Genomic DNA, 17037 nt, shown 5'->3' with positions numbered 1-17037 from the left:
TACGTGATGCTGGGGGGTCTGTGTTAGGAATCACTGTCCAGGAAAAGGATCTAGGTGTCATCGTTGAGGATATGTTGAAACCCTCAGCAAAATGTGCAGTGGTGGCTAAGAAAGCAAATAGAATGTTAGGAATTATCAGAAAAGGAATGGAAAACAAAGATGAAAATTTTATAATACGCTTGTATCGCTCTATGGTATGGCCACACCTTAAATATTGTGTGTAATTCTGATCACCGTATCTCAAAATAGATTTAGCGGAATTAGAAAAGGTACAGAAAAGTGTGAGGAAAATGATAAAAGGGATGGGACGACTTCCCTATGAGGAAAAGCTAAAGTGGCTAGGGTTCTTTAGTTTGGAAAAGAGAAAGCTCAGGGCTGATATGATGGAGGTGTATAAAATACTGAATAGAGTGGAAAGCTAGTTGTGAATCGCTTGTATACGCTTTCCATAAATACTTGGACTAGGAGGCATGTGATGAAGCTACTGGGCAGTAGATTTTGTCACACAACATGTAATTAAACTCTGGAATTCATTGTCAGAGAATGTGGTAAAATCAGTTAGCTTAACAGGGTTTAAAAAAGGTTTGGATAATTTCCTAAAAGAGAAGTCTATAGGCCATTATTGAGATGGCTTGGGGAAATCCACTGCTTATTCATAAGATAAACGGCTTAAAATCTGTTTTTCTCCTTGGGATCTTGCTAGGTACTTCAGATCTGGGTTGGCCACTGTTGGAAACAGGATACTGAGCTTGTTGGACCTTTGGTCTATCCCAGAATGGCAATTCTTATGTTCTTATTATTTAATGTCAGTGCATAGGTATGAGCTACTGGGAACAGTTCTAGATGCTTATTTTATGTTGCCTTTATAAAATATCCAGCCAAAAAAGTTAAGAAATATCAAAAAGCAATAACCAGAAAAAATCCCTCTCAAATCTCTAAACCCAATTATTTAGAAAAAAATTTAAAGACCATCATATATAAAGCAAAACCTTTTCTGAGTACATTTGCTTCTCGAGTCTAATCATCAGTCCAATTTTTTCTATACATTTATAATGTTCAAAAAATGCTGACCTCCTAATTTGGGGCCCTTTTTAGTAAGCTGTTTTAGATACTAATACATGCCTAAAGCAGGAAAAAATGGCCTAACGCATGATGTGCTAAAGTGTCCCACATTATTTTTGGCACCTGTGCATATTAACCATGTGAGTGTTTGGTAATTTCTCGAGCGTGTGTATGTCACATTGCAGGTCTTCGCAATCCTTCTGTGTCTTCACTACTCTGAATAACTTCGTATTGTCCGCAAATTTAATCACTTCGCTCATCATACAATTTCCAAGTCATTTATAAATATGTTGAAGAGCATGGGTCCAACCACCGAACCCTGCAGCACTCCACTCGTGACGCTTTTCCAGTCTGAGTATTGTTCATTTAAACCCACTCTCTGTTTCCTATCCGCCAATCACTTTTTAATCCACATGAGTATTTCACCCTTGATTCCATGGCTCGCAATTTTTCAAAGCACTCGTTCATGCGGGACTTTGTCAAACGCCTTCTAAAAATCCAGATATACAATATCGACCGGGTTGCCCTTGTCTATCTGCCTGTTTACTCCCTCAAAGAAGTGCAGCAAGTTCATCAAGCAAGATCTTCCCTTGCTGAAGCCGTGCTGGCTGGTCCTCATCAGATTGTGTCCATCAAGGTGATCAATGATGCGGTCCTTTATCAGCGCCTCTACCATCTTTCCTGGTACCAAGGTCAGACTCACCGGTCTGTAATTTCCCGGTCTCCCCTCAAACCTTTCTTGAAAATCGGCATGACATTCGCCACTTTTCAGTCTTCAGAAATCCTTCCCGATTTGATTGACAGATTGGCTATTAGTTGAAGCAGTTCAGCTATAGCCCCTTTTAATTCCTTGATTACTCTTGGATGGATGCCATCCGGTCCCAGGGATTTATCATTTTTAAGCCTATCAATCTGTCTGCATATATCTTCTAGACTGACCGTCAACCCTGTCAGTTTCCCTTCCTCATTTCCTCCGCTATATTGTTTATATCCTCTTCGGTAAATACAGACGCAAAAAATGTGTTCAGTTTGTCGGCGATGGCTTTGTCCTCCTTTAGCACTCCCATTATTCCATGGTCATCCAACGGCCCCACCGCTTCCTTCGCAGGTCGTTTCCCCTTAATATATCGAAAGAACAGCTTGAAGTTTTTCGCCTCCTTGGCTATTTTTTCCTCATAGACTCTTTTGGCCCTTCTTACCGCCTTGTGGCACCTGCTTTGATGTTGTTTGTGCTTTTTTCCAGTTTTTGTTCATTTTTGACCTTTTCCATTCCTTAAACGAAGTCTTCTTGTCTCTGATCGCTTCCTTCACAGCTACAGTGAGCCACGCCGGTTCCTTGTTCTTTTTCCTTTTGGATCCTTTGGTGATACGTGGTATATATAGGTTTTGTGCCTCAGTCCCTTAAAAAGGGACCATGCCTGCTCTAGCATTTTTACAGTGCTTATCCTCTACTTAATCTTCTTCCCCACCATGAGTCTCATCCCTTCGTAATTCTCTTTTCGGAAATTTAGTGCCGTAGCCGACGTTCTGGATCAATGTTTTGCCCCTATGTCCGGGTCAAAGTGAATAATATTGTGGTCACTGCTTCCCAGGTCCCTTCTATACCTTGCACCGGTCCTCATAGTCCATTTAGAATTAAGTCCAGAATTGCCTTTCCTCTTGTATTTTCCTTGACAAGTTGTTCCAGGAAGCATTCGCCTACAGCATCCAGGAACTTGGTCTCCCTACCACAGCCGGAGGTGCCTAGGTTCCAGTCTATCCCTGGATAATTGAAGTCACCCATTATAACTGCGTTGCTTCCCATTGCAGTTGTGTTTAATCTCGTCTGTCATCTCTCCATCAATTTCTTCAGACTGCCCTGGGGGTCGGTAGTAGATGCCGATCTTCGTTTCCGTTCCTTTTGTTCCTGGAATTTTGGCCCTTAGAGACTTTACCTTATTTTTCTTTTCCGGCGTGTTCTCTCCGGTAGACTCAATACCTTCTTTGATGTATAGGGCAATACCTCCACCTTTTTGACCTACTCTGTCTCTGCGGTATAGCTTGTATCCCGGTAACACAGTGTCCCAGGTGTTTTCCTCATTCCACCATGTTTCCGTGGCGCCGATGATGTCAAGGTCATCTTTTTGTGCCATAGCTTTCAATTCCCCATCTTATTTCTTAGACTTCTTGCATTTGTGTGCATACACTTGAGTTTGCGGCCTGTTAGTTTCTTGAAATTTCTTCCCTCTTGTGTCCTTTTTGATCCGTCAGGATTTCTATCTTGCCTATGATCCGGTGAGTCTTCCCCGCTATCTTCCTACACGGTATCCTCTGAGTATATCGGTTCATGAACCATCGACTGTTGGCTTTCCCCTTCTTCCTAGTTTAAAAACTTCTCAATTTCTCTCTTGATGTTGCTTGCAAGTAGCCTCGTTCCATCTCCGCTGAGTTGGAGTCCATCCTTCCTGAATAGCTTGCTCTTCCCCCAGAATGTTGTCCAGTTGCGCATGAAGTGGAATCCTTCTTCCTCACACCACCGCCTCATCCACGCGTTGACTGCTTGCAGATCCATCTGCCTCTTCTCATCGGCCCTGGGTACCGGCAGGATCTCCAAGAACGCTACCCTCTGTGTTCTGGTCTTCAGCTTCTTTCCTAGCATCCTGAACTGGTCCTTCAGTCCTTCCCTGCTGCAGTTCCTTTTGCTCACGTTGTTTGTCCCCACATGGATCACCACCACCGTATCTTCCTCTTCCATGCTGTTGATGATTCTGTCGATGCAGCTCACTGTCTTTTACCTTGGCTCCTGGTAGGCATGTCACGAGCCGATCCTGTCATCCTCATGCTATGTGGCTGTCAGCTTATCTGATGATGGAGTCCTCCATGACAATCGCTGTCCTCTCTATCTTCTCTTGCCTCTCTAGCCACAGGTCCATGTCCCTGGTATATGACCATCTCTCCAGCCGTAGGTCTCTGTCCTCTGTGCACTTCCATCTTCCCTCATTCTAGCATTGGTTTGTACCGGACTCATCTTCGTGTGGGATCCCTCCGCTGTTTCCAGATCTCGCTGTGTCACCCATTTCTTCCTTGTGGTTGTCCTCCAGGTGGTCCTCACTCCCTGTAGGTGCATCTTGGCAGTTCCACTGTCGCTGGTGATTTTCCACAGCCTCCCTGTATGCCTCCTCGATGAACTTCTGTAACTCCCGGACTTCTTCCTCAATGGTTTCCTCTGTCATGAAATTCTCTGCCTCTCTGTCCTCCTCCTCCACTGCTCGAAGTGCTTAAGAACATAAGAACATAAGCAGTGCCTCCGCCAGGTCAGACCATAGGTCCATCCTGCCCGGCAGTCCGCTCCCGCGGCGGCCCAAACAGGTCACGACCTGTCTGAATCACCAGAAGGGGCTCCCTTGCCACCTTGGTTTCTCATTGAAGTCCTATCTTCCCATCGAAGTCCTAACCCTCCGGTCTTGCACATGCACGACCTGGTTGGGTTTCTATACTTATTACCTGGTTAGCTTTCTATACTTGTGTTACATCCCAGCTCCTCCCTCAGTATCCCACGATCCCTTTATCCCTCAGGAATCCGTCCAATCCCTGTTTGAATCCCTGTACCGTACTCTGCCTGATCACTTCCTCCGGTAGCGCATTCCAAGTGTCCACGACCCTTTGGGTGAAAAAAAACTTCCTTGCATTTGTTTTGAACCTATCTCCCTTCAATTTCTCGGAATGCCCCCTCGTACTTGTTGTCCCCTTCAGTCTGAAGAATCTGTCCCTATCCACCCTCTCTATGCCCCTCATGATCTTGAAGGTCTCTATCATATCTCCCCTGAGCCTCCTTTTTTCCAGAGAGAAGAGCCCCAGCTTCTAGTTCCAATATTCTGCCTTCCAGGAGTCTGACTTGTTTCTTCAAGCTCTCCTTTTCCTCGCATCGAATGCATACATAAGACCGCCTTCCAGAGCGGAGGTAGTCGTACATATGGCAGATGGTGCAGAAAACTGGGTAGCTCAACGTCCTGCTTCTGTCTGCTGCTTCCATTGATACACATCCTTTGCACCAAACATGCAATGATTTCTGCTGTTAAAGTGTGTTAAGTGCAAAAACTCAGTGCACTTTAGTAAAAGATCCCCTAAGTCTTTTGAAGGAGTTAAGCTAGCCAAACATCTCCAAAAACATGTAAGGGCCCTTTTACTAAACTGTGATAAAATCCCAGTTACCACAGCTTAACGAAGAATTTTACCATACGGTAGTTTCAAATTTAACATGGCACTTATTGGGGGAGTGCCCACTACTTTCAACTGCAGGTCACTTAATAACATTTGTTTTAATGTGTGGTACCTGCTGCCACTTAATTCAAAAGCACTTAGGAGGAAATTCTAAAAATGGTACCTCGGTTAGGTAGGCACCCTAATCGGGGACTGAATTCCATGTGAAACTTAATTGTTTTTAATTGCTTTAATTGGCATTGTAATTGACTACACCATTAAAAAAACAATTTAAAAAAGCAATTAATTTAAGTTTCACATGGAATACCGTGCAGCACCTAGCGACACCTACGTCTAGGCATCTACCAGCACCTAATGACAACTTCTTGAAAAGTTTAGACATGGTTAGGGACGGAGAATAGGCATGGTTGACTTAGACATCTCTAGGTGTCTGTATTAGGCACTGATAAATTAGACCAGGAAAACCCTGGCCTAATAGTTTATAACTTATATTCCGCTTTTATTCAAAGTGGATTACAGCAATACATAATAAAAACAATACCGACGTATCATTCATACAAAACATACATCAATACTTCATCAACCATAATTATCAAAACCTCTTCATAAGCCTACCACTAGGAAGCCTAGCGACGCCTAAGCCTGCTTAGACGCCACTAAGTGTGGTGCCACGTGGTTAATTGACAATTATATCAACTGACGCCTACAAACTAGACCAGGGCTGCCCAAGTCCATTCCTCAAGATCTACTGGCAGGCCAGGTTTTCTGGATATCCACAATGAACATGCATGAGAGAGATTTGCATACCAAGAAGGCAGTGCAGACAAATCTCTCTCATGCATATTCATTGTAGATATCCAGAAAACCTGGCCTACCAGTATATCTCGAGGACCGGACTTGGGCAGCCCTGCACTAGACACTGTTTGGCACGGTCTATAGAATCAGCCCCTTATTTCCTCCTATTTGGGCTATTTAGGAGGTGGTAATCGGTCCTGCATTCCATGATCAGTCTGCATCCATGCCATGCCCCCTGACACAAAAGGAGTTAATGTGTATACTGCACAGTAACTGCAAAATTGCATTAATGTGATCACATTAACAGTTACCACGTGGTTTAGTAAAATGGCACCATAAATTGCCAATCTTTTTAATTGCAAGTCACCTAATTCATAAGAAAATATACACTGTGTCATGCTATTCCTAGCGCATAAGTTGTTACTGAAATTGGCCTGTCAATGAAACATCGAGATATTATAAGTCAAAAGTATTCTTACAAAGGATTTCATATCTACTGTGTTTCCCCGAAAATAAGACAGTGTCTTATATTAATTTTAGGCCCAAAAAATGCATTAGGTCTTATTTTTGGGGTATGTACATAATCATCTCTCCATTCCTCTCCTTCACCCCAATTCTTCCTCTTTCCTTTCTCTCCCCTACATGTGCAGCATCTTTCTTCCCCTCCAATCCCTCGTGCAGCAGGACCCTTGCCCAGTTTCCTTTCCTTCCCATCCCTTGTGCAACAGAACCCTTGAGAAAGCATCCAGCCCCGCCGCGTGGCCGAACCACCATCCTTCCCTCCCTCCCATCCGAATCCCACCGACTGCAAGCAAGCCCTACATACCTCCCTAAGCACTCTAAACAGGCTGTTTCAGCCTTGTCCGCCCATGAATTCACTCAGTAACACGGCAGAGTGAATTCACGGGCGGACAAGGCTGAAGCAGCCTGTTTAGTGTGCTGCCGGCCTGATGCTGCTTAGGGAGGTACCGTATGTAGGGCTCGCTCATGGGGTTCGGCGGGGTTCGGGTAGGAGGGAGGGAAGGATCGAGTTCGGCTGTGCGGTGGGGGCGAGTGCTTGGGGGTGCTCGCTCAAGCGTTCTGCTGCACAAGGGATGGGAGGGAGGGAAGGGAAACTGCCGGCGAATCCCGGGACTAGGGCTTATATTAAGACCTACCCCGAAAATCCTGCTAGGGCTTATTTTCAGGGTAGTTCTTATTTACGGGGAAACATGGTATGAAGAGTTTCTAATCCAGTATGAATAAACATTCTGTAAAAGAAACATCATCAGGTAGTGGAATAAAATGCATACACTGCTCCCATACCTTCTTTCCGACTTTGCGTTTTGCCCCTGCGACTGCCGATTGCCTCTTAATATTCCTCTACCAGGGTGGCTGTTTTGGTTTCCTGAGAATGAAGCTTGAAGGTTTTGCCTTGGCTGTTCATGCTGGCTGTGCAGTGACACTGATGTCTGAATGGCTGAAGTAATATGTCCAGGATAAGAGTTTAATAAGTCCCCACGGTGGTAGGGTTGCTGATAGGCGAGGGTTCTGTCAGATCCAGGGAGCTGTTGCCCCGGTCTGGGGTAATTTATTTCCTGAAAGTAGCGGGGAAGACAGGGACGGGTTTGTTCCATCACACCACCATTACAGCTTCTTGAGCATGCTGACCAAGGTCCCCAGCTGCCCCACATGCCTGGGGTTCCCAAGTTGTCTTCAGGAGCATCATTTTGTTGCTCTATCCTCTGAGGAACCTGGGAACACAGTAAAACAGATTAGGTTATCTGAAAATTATATAGGTTTCTTCTCAGAGCCATTTATAATTATGCTTTTTAAAAGAAAAACTATATCACAACTTTCTCCAATAAAAAAAAAGTTATCTGGAGAATTTTTGAGAATTCTCTATAGGTTGATCAAAGTTAGTTGCTCAGTTTAGTGCACAGATTAAAGATCTACGCACAAAATAATGAGCTTACAGTAATTGGTGATAAATAATTGGAATTAACAAGCACTTAATCAGCAATCATTAGGATTAGCACAGATCTGTCCTACACCCTATTCTATAACATGGGTGCCTAATTTTTATAGCATGCAACTCTAAAGGGGCTGTGGCCATGGGAGAGGCATAGGCGATTCATGGGAGTTCCCAGGATTTAAGCGCAGAGTTCTAGAATTCTGTCATTTATGTGCCTAACTGCCAATAGTTGAGTATGAGCAGGTGTAAGTGCTCACACCCAAAGTCAGGCATGAAAATGCAAGCTAAGCTAGTATATTAGCTTAGCACTGATCATCTCAGCTTCTAATTCAGGTTAAACTGTATAAAATTCCTAGCAATATACCTAAGTTTAAGACAACAAAATTACACTTAGATAACTCCAAGACCCTCCTCATGCTTTGCATGTATCTATTAGTACAAATTCATGTCTGTATTCCAGTAACGACTGTTTATGACTGAAGACTTGATGACACATTTCAGTTCTTTCATTCGTATTTATATTTATTTGCTTGTTTATTTTTCTACCCCTCCCCCTTTTACAAAACCACAATAGCTGTTTTTAGCACAAGCCGGCATGCGGAATGCTCTAACCGGCTCCTGGCACTTACAGAGCTCCTATGAGCGTCGGGAACAGCACAGAGCATTCAGCGTGCCAACTTGTGCTAAAAACACTATTGCAGTTTTGTAAAAAGTGGGGGAATATGAAGTTAACTGCAATTAATGTACTAACCATTTGGTAAATGCTATTTTGTGTTCATGTTAACATAGCATTTTATTCCGTTTTATTCTCTCATAGGCAAGGTAGGGTGAACTTTAAAGCTCCCAGGATATGAAGGCAAACACAAATAGGAATGGAGGTGTGGTAGACACTGATTGGTTATCAGTGGACTGTGTTCGTGAGGTGCTAGCTAAACTAAAGGTGGGCAAAGCAATGGTTCCAGATGGCATAGGTCAGAGGGTGCTGAACGAAGTTAGGGAATTCTGGCAGCTCCACTGGCTGACCTTTTCAATAATTCTTAAATTGAGATTAGTCCTGGAAGAAAGGAGAGAAGGGCAGAGGTGATCCTTTTCCACAAAAGTGGGAGAATTACAGACCAGTAAGTCTGCCTTCTGTAGTATGTAAATTAATGAATATGACCTTAAAACAAAGTTTTCTGGAATCCAATGGATTACAGGACTTGGGGCAAAATGGTTTCACTAGAGGCAGGTCTTGTCAGACAAATCTTATTAATTTGATTAGATAACCAGAGAATTAGAGCACTAGAAATGGTGTGTTAAGATTTTAGGAAAACCTCCGACACAGTTCCCCACATATGATTTATAAATAAACCAAGTGCCCTGAAGTGATTGACTGGATCAGGAACTGGTTGGGTGGAAGGTGACAGTGGACAATGCTAAATGGATATTAACAGTGGTGTGCCACAAGGTTTTGTTCATGAGCTGGTTCTTTTTTAACATTTTTGCAAGCAATATCATGGAAGGGCTGTCTGGTAAGATTTTCCTCTTTATGGATGATACTAAAACCTACAATAGGATAGAAACTCCTGATAGTGTGGAGTACATGAGTAAGGACTCAGCAAAGATTGAAGAATGGTTGGGAATTTGGCAGCTAAGATTTAATGCTAAAAAGTTCAGGGTCATACATTTGGGCTGCAAAATCCCAAGGGAACAGTACAGTTTAGGGAGAAAAAAAATTTTGTGCATGAAAGAGGAGTCTGACTTGGGTGTGATAGTATGTGATGATCTTAAGGTGGCCAAATAGAAAAAGGCAACAGTGAAAACTAGAAGGTTGCTTGGGTGCACAGAGAGAGGAATGGTCAATAGGAAAACGGAGGTGATAATACCTCTGTATAAGACTCTGTGAGACCTTATTTAGAATATTGTTTACAATTCTGGAGACTGTACCTTCAAAAAGATATAAATAGGATGGAGTAAATCCACAGGTCAGTGGTCTTTGTCATAAAGCGCATGGGGACAGACTTAATGATCTCAATATGTATTTATTTATTTATTCGATTTTTAGCCCGTCCTCCCAAAGGAGCCCAGAACGGGTTACAAAGTACATCCATAATAATCCAGACAGAGCAGAGATGACAGTTTACATAAATTACAATATAGACATGACAATAAAACATATGTACTAAGTAGCATCTGGTGAGATTAAGTGGTCATTAACACACTTCCACACAATCCACACTTCCACAAGGATTGTGTGGAAGTGTGTTAATGATCATGCTTGAATAACTTTCAGCTTATTCTCCACGGAGCAGTTTTTCCTGCTTTCTAACCCCAGGACTACATTCAAACAGCAACGTTCAGATAAGTGACTTTCATTGAGAAAAATTGAAAAAACTAAAAAAAGTATATTGGAAAGTGAGAGTGACTTTTATTGAAAAAATTAAATTTGAAAGAGAGTGTTTTTTGAAAGAGACTTATACACTATATCTCTCGTACTTGGGAGTTTTTGACCAAGGATGTGTCTGCTGGTCTCAAATTATGTTTGAAATCATCTTGTCTATGTGGGTAGCTTTTTAGAGCCCCTATTGGACACTGAGGTCTTTTCTCCTTTTTGGATATTATTGGATATGTAGACCTGAGCTTTTGAGAGTGTTTTTTTGGTTATTTACTTTAGAAGAAAGGCAGGAGAAGGCACATATGATAGAGACGTTTAAATAACTACATGGCATAAAATGCAAAGATGCCAAGTCTCTTTCAACTGAAAGGAAGCTCTGGAATGAGGAGGCATAGGATGAAATAACCTGAGGGAATACTTCATGGAAAGGATGATGACTTTGTGGAATGGCATCCCAATGGAAGTGGTGAAGGCAAATAATATCTAAATTCAAGTATATAGGATTTCTAGGGGAGAGTATGGGATAGTAGATGGCATGGGTGAGAAGACTGATATTGAATATAGGGCTCCTTTTACTAAGGTGCACTAGTGTTTTTAGCGCGCGCAAACCACGTGCTAAATGAAAAATACTAACACAAGCTCTATGGAGGAGTTCGCGTTTAGCGCGCACTAAAACCACTAGCGCACCTTAGTAAAAGGAGCCCATAGTCTTTAACTGCTGTTTCTAAACATAATCCTTTACTTCAAATGTTTACATACAGAAAGCAGATCAATAAGGTTTATCATTTCTAAGGGCATTCGGTTAGTATCTAGTGCAAACTCAGCAAATTACCTACTGACTTCCACGGAAAGCCAATGTCTTTCCAGGACTCACAACTACAAGTCAAATATCTTTTGGATTTATGCATCTTAGTTGGCACATATTTATTGACTCCAGTATGCACATTGAAAAGGAATCTGCTAATTAACTAGAATAAATTTATAGAAGTTTTTTTTCCCAAAATGTTTAATTAATTGCAATCAATATGCAGCTGTCATTACTGAACATATGAACATCAGAACTTCCATAGTGGGTCAGATCATAGCTTCATCTAGCCAAGGATCCTGTTCCCAGCAGTGGCTAATCAAGTTCACAAGTGCATAGTAAATCACGAAAAAGAAACAAGATTCCATGTTATCTACTCTCACAGATAAGCAGTGGCTTTTTAAATAACAGTTTATGGAAATCTCTTCCAGGAATTTGTCCAATCCCTCTTTTTAAAAAAAAAAACAAAAACAAAACCCAGCTTCAAAGATTTCCACAGCTCAACTATGCGTTGAATGAAAAAAAGATTTTCTCCTATTTGTTTTAAATTTTTTTATTATGTAACTTCATAGGATGTCTCCTAATGTCTGTACTTTTTGAAAAAGTAAAAATAAATGATTTGCATTTCCATTCCACTCTATTCAGGATTTTGGAGACCTTTATCATATCTTCCTTCAGCCATCTCTGAGACCTTGCCAATGCTCCCTCTAAAGATTGGCCGGAGGCGTGAAAATTTTTCTCAAGTGAGCGACACATTCTAAAAGTTCTGAGTGACCAACAAGTTCTAAAAATCAAAAATTTTCCAGATTTGCAAGTATTTTTGTGAGCGACATTCTTAGAATATATGAGTGATTGCTCATGTGCTCAGTTTAGAGAAGGGATCTCAAAGTCCCTCCTTGAGGGCCGCAATCCAGTCGGGTTTTCAGGATTTCCCCAGTGAATATGCATTGAAAGCAGTGCATGCACATAGATCTCCTGCATATTCATTGGGGAAATCCTGAAAACCTGACTGGACTGCGGCCCTCAAGGAGGGACTTTGAGACCCCTGGTTTAGAGGAAGCATAGACCCTTAATCATTTTGATCGCTGTTCTTTGCAATCAGATTTGCCCACAATATTCAAAGTGTAGTCACACCATAGAGTGATTTAGAGGTATTATGACATTTCTTATATTTTATTCCTTTCCTAATAATCCTTAACATTCTATTTGCTTTTTAAGCTGCCCCCACACACTGAGCAGACTACAGTATATATTGTCTACAATAAACACCTAGATCTTTTCACTGGGTGGTAACTCCTGATATGAAACTCAGCATCAACTAACTATATCTGAGTTATTCTTTCCTATGGGCACCACTTTGGGCTCCTTTTACTAAGCTGCATTACCATTTTTAGCGCACGCAGCATTTTAGCACATGCTAAACCCGCACTACGCAGCTAGAACTAACGCCAGCTCAGCGTTAGTATATAGCGCGCGGGGCAATTTAGCACGTGCTATTAGTGTGTTAATGCCCTAACGCGATTTAGTAAAAGGAGCCCTTTGTATTTGTTCATACAAAATTTCATCAGCCATTTGGATGCCCAGTCTTCCACTCTCTCCAGTCTGGGTGTGATTTAACAACTTTGGATAGTTTTGTGTCATCTGCAAATCTGATCACCTCATTCATCATTCCCATTTCCTTATACAGGCAGTCCCGAGTTACAGACACCCAGCTTAAGTACAACTCGTACTTAGAAAGGCAGTTGCAGCTTCATTTGATTTCGCTGAGCAGTATTTCCAGTGGCATAGATTCCTATACTTCTCCTGCAGCAGGTTCAGGAACAATAGATGGCCACATTAAGAACAGTGTGTGGTTGTGCACAGTGGCGTACCTAGGGTATGTGACACCCAGGGCCCATCATTCTTACCCCCCCCCCCGACCAATCATTTTTTGGACCCCCTCCCCCCCACACACACCCTTGGTACACTACTGCTATGGTTCAAAAAAGGCTAAGAAGCTGGCGGGAGCTGTGAAAGCGTCCTTTAAGGAACACCCTCCCGATCTGGCTCTATCCCGCCCCTTCGTGATGCCATCAGACAGCCACCAGACACCACCTTGCCTGGGTTGACCAATGGCTGAGAATGCTGTCCAGTGGCGTCACGAAGGGGGTTGGATAGAGCCAGATCGGGAGGGTGTTCCTTAAAGGACGCTTTCGCTGCTCTCACCGGATTCTTAGCCTTTTTCTTGTCCGCGGGGGTGAACCGGCAGCCGCACTGAAGTGCACGTCCCAGGAGGTTCCGGACCCGGCCAGCTGTGCACCCCTCTAGGGCATAATCCCGGGGAGGTCTGTCCCCCTCCCCCCCACCCCGCCCTTGGTACGCCACTGGTTGTGCATTCTGTGCCTTAGAGGGAACACTGGTAGGGACACTTGGCCCTTTTGTCAGCTGGGAGCAGAGTTAAGCAGCAAGAATCTTAAAATCCAGAAGTTCAGAGTTACATACAAATCCGACTTAAGAATTAAAAAGCACTGGTCTTAGTACAGACCTTGTGGCACTCCACTATTCAAGTTCCCCTATTGAGAATAATGCCCATTTAACTCTGCTCTTTTTTTTCTATCTTTTAGTCAGTTCCCATTCCATACACTGGTTTGGACTGAACACCCTGATAGTAAAAAAAGGGAACAATTTTCCTCTCTCATCTGAAATTATTTGCATTACTAAACAAGAAACTATAAAGTAAATAAGGGAAGAATTTGTGGAATATATCACAAACATATTTTAACAATGTGCAAACCCAAATGAACACATTATTGAGTTTATATATATTAGGTAGAGTCTAACTATGTTAAATATTCATTCCCTATGAGGTGGTTCCTCTCTTTTATCACCAGCCACATGACTAATAGTATTTCCTTTATTAAATATCATGAAGAAGTAACTGAAAACATCTGTATTAATATTAAGTGTATTAATATTAAGTGTAGTTCTTATAACATTGCTCTGAAATCCTAAAATGTCTGTAATTCTGTTAACAGTCTATTTTTAAAAGATATCTCAATAGATATTAGCTTATTATATTCAATTTTCTTTGTAACCCAATCTGCATTTTTGTTCAACTTTCCGATGTGTAAAAAAACTTTGGTGTATTTAACTTCTTTTTGGGCTGCTTTTGCTATCTCTTTGCTGACACACTAATGTATCTATCTATGGTTTCTTTTTCTGCCCCGCCGCTGTGTCTTCCTGGATGAGTCCTCATTTCAACAGCTTCAACATGCTGAAGAACTAAGTCCTGTACTTCTCTGCACCTGAATTCAATTCATACCCTACTCTCTCTTTTCCTAGATTTTTCCTTCCTTTCAACCTCTAATCCCCAAATTCTATATATGGCGCCTTCCGTTTTGCATGTAAATCGGTGTGTACAGCCAGTTTGCATGCACAAATTAATTACTTAACAAGCCTTATCTGCATTGAAAAGTGTTAATTAATGCCTATTAATTGACGCTAATTGCTTCAAGTAGAAGTTACATGTCTAGGGTTACCAGACGTCCAGATTTCCCTGGACATGTCCTCCTTTTGGTGACATGTCCGTGGGTCCGGACAACTTTTCAAAACCCAGCACTTTGTCCGAGTTTTCTATCACGTTGGGCAGGAGGCAATCCGCGCATGTGCGGATTGCCTCCTGCCCAACCAAAGCAGGCAGTAGGGGGCAGAGCTAGGGCGGGACTGGGGGGGGGGGGCGGGTCTAGGGTGTCTGGATTTTACAATTGTAAAATTTGGCAAGCCTATACATGCCCAATTTGGTAGGCACATTCTATACAGTGGTGTGTCTCATTTCCGGTGTGTGAATCTGAAAAGGGGGCATAGCCAGTGGAGGAGCATGGGTGGATTGTGGGAATTCCAAAAATTTATGCACACTGTTATAGAAAATATCCAATCTGCACACAATTTAGATGCAGGTATTTAGGCCTGGTTTTCCTTGGCCTAAATAGGTGAGCCTAAAAATTATGACACGCACTGGTTCTATGCATGGAAAAGACCCAAAAAAGGGCACTTTAAAGCCACATTTTGCCACAGCCTAATAAAAGGACCCTATACAGATATATATTCATCACAATTTAATCAGTTCATTTGGTTGCATAAAGCATTTTTGTGCTTGTGTGGGGGGGAGGGTCAGGGTGGGAGCAAGCTTTTGAGGGGGGTGTGGTGAACTTTTAGGGGGGGGATGTCAGCAGGAGGGATTAGGCCTCCATCCTGCCAAGGGGAACATTGGGAAAGGGGTTCGGGGGATTGCGGAAGGAGATACTGGGCATCCCTATGCCACAATTGTTTTGGGGGTGGCAGGATGGGTTGCCTGGGCCGCTGAGCTGATCGCGGCAGCCGTGATCAACTCAACAGCCCAGTCCGGAACTTATACCTGTTTTGACTTGGTCTAAGTCAAAATGTATAAGTTCCAACCAGGCAACCTGTCAAACTTTCGATTATGACTGCCGGACGACTAAGTCTAAGTCGGCCCACATCCCGCCTTATCCACTCCTCCAAAAAATACCCCTTTTCGCTCTAGGCGCATAGAGGCAGGGAAAAGGCCTAAGTTGGTTTTAGATATGTCTAAAACCCTGTTCGATATATAATTACAATTATCGGTATATGGAAGATCTGTCTTTTTGATCGTCCAATACCGATTTAGACGGGTTTATAGACTTTTATTATTATTATTATTATTTTGAATCCCATACTGTTTTGGGTTTTGCAAGTTTGTTCCCCTGAAAAATTTATGAAAAACAGTAGAGTTTTTCTGACTAATGATGGCATATTTTTAATCTACTAACTAAAAGCTGGCTGGTAGCTTTGCTCTGAAGACTTTTTCCACCACTGGTAAAAATACTCATACTGATTTATATAGACTGAAATGTTTTTAAGATCTTGGGGAGGGGAGAGACTTGTATTAATTTTTGATTGGATTTACTATACATTTTTATTTAACCTTAAGTGAAACCATAGATCTGCTCTGCCTTACCTCCCAGTCTTTGCCTTTCACCTTCTGTGCAGATTTCTTTTTTTTTTAACTTTTCCTTGGATTTCAGAACTTCAGCAAGGCTAATTCTTCTACTATATGAAGAACGTTGAGTCTAAACTTAGCATGCTTTCCAAGATCCAGAGTTAAGCATACAGATTAACTTGATCCTGATATAGTAAGATTACAGTATGACCAGATGCATATTAGCTTACACTGGATGCAAATGAGGCTTCAGTGGATATACAGTACAGCTCCAATCACCATTGTATGTTTTAGTCAAAATAATAAGCTTTAGCCTCAATTATTATTAACTAACATATCAGCAGTAACTATTAGCCAACCTGAACATAAAAAGAAAATCCTTCATGGAATACGTTCATTTTAATAAGGCTGGTATTTTCACATACAGTACATTCTTACAAGCTGTCTGTTCATCCTGGTTGACGGCAATGAAATTCTAGTTCAGTTGCTATAGGACTTCATATAAATTTCCATGACTGTTGACATTCTTTATAACTTCCAATGATCTTTTTTATTTCAGATTTCTCTGTGATTTTTTTTTGTGTGTGATAAAAATAACACACTCCCCTTATAGTGCACATTGACCCCTGTTTACTAAACTACATTAGTACACATTAATTACAGAATGAACAACTAACAGTTAATGCAGCCCCTTAGCAGATGCTAAATTATACATCCATCATATGAAATGGGAGGGGAATAGGTAAGGATTCTACTTTACAGTTAACATGGAAATGGTTGTTGGGCATTAACTGTTAACATGGCAGAAAACATGGCACAGTTACTGTTATTGAGGGGCCTATCCTGTGTAAGAGCATGAATGGAGAGGCTAG

General features: G+C 42.1%; 1 protein-coding gene across 3 annotated transcripts in view; it reads right to left on the bottom strand.

Moving 5' to 3' along the window:
- Positions 1-17037, bottom strand: part of THSD4 (thrombospondin type 1 domain containing 4) — a 1080479-nt gene that overhangs the window by 893321 nt on the left and 170121 nt on the right. For all 3 annotated transcript variants that reach the window (XM_033919867.1, XM_033919866.1, XM_033919868.1), the window contains exon 5: positions 7363-7790. In XM_033919867.1, coding sequence (XP_033775758.1) covers positions 7363-7790 — 428 coding nt within the window. The remainder of the gene's footprint in view (positions 1-7362; positions 7791-17037) is intronic.

This window comes from Geotrypetes seraphini, chromosome 14 (assembly GCF_902459505.1).
Source record: "Geotrypetes seraphini chromosome 14, aGeoSer1.1, whole genome shotgun sequence".
Classification (NCBI taxonomy): Eukaryota; Metazoa; Chordata; class Amphibia; order Gymnophiona; family Dermophiidae; genus Geotrypetes; species Geotrypetes seraphini.
The sequence above is the reverse complement of the archived record's forward strand: the minus strand, read 5'-3'. Positions and strand labels throughout refer to the sequence as shown.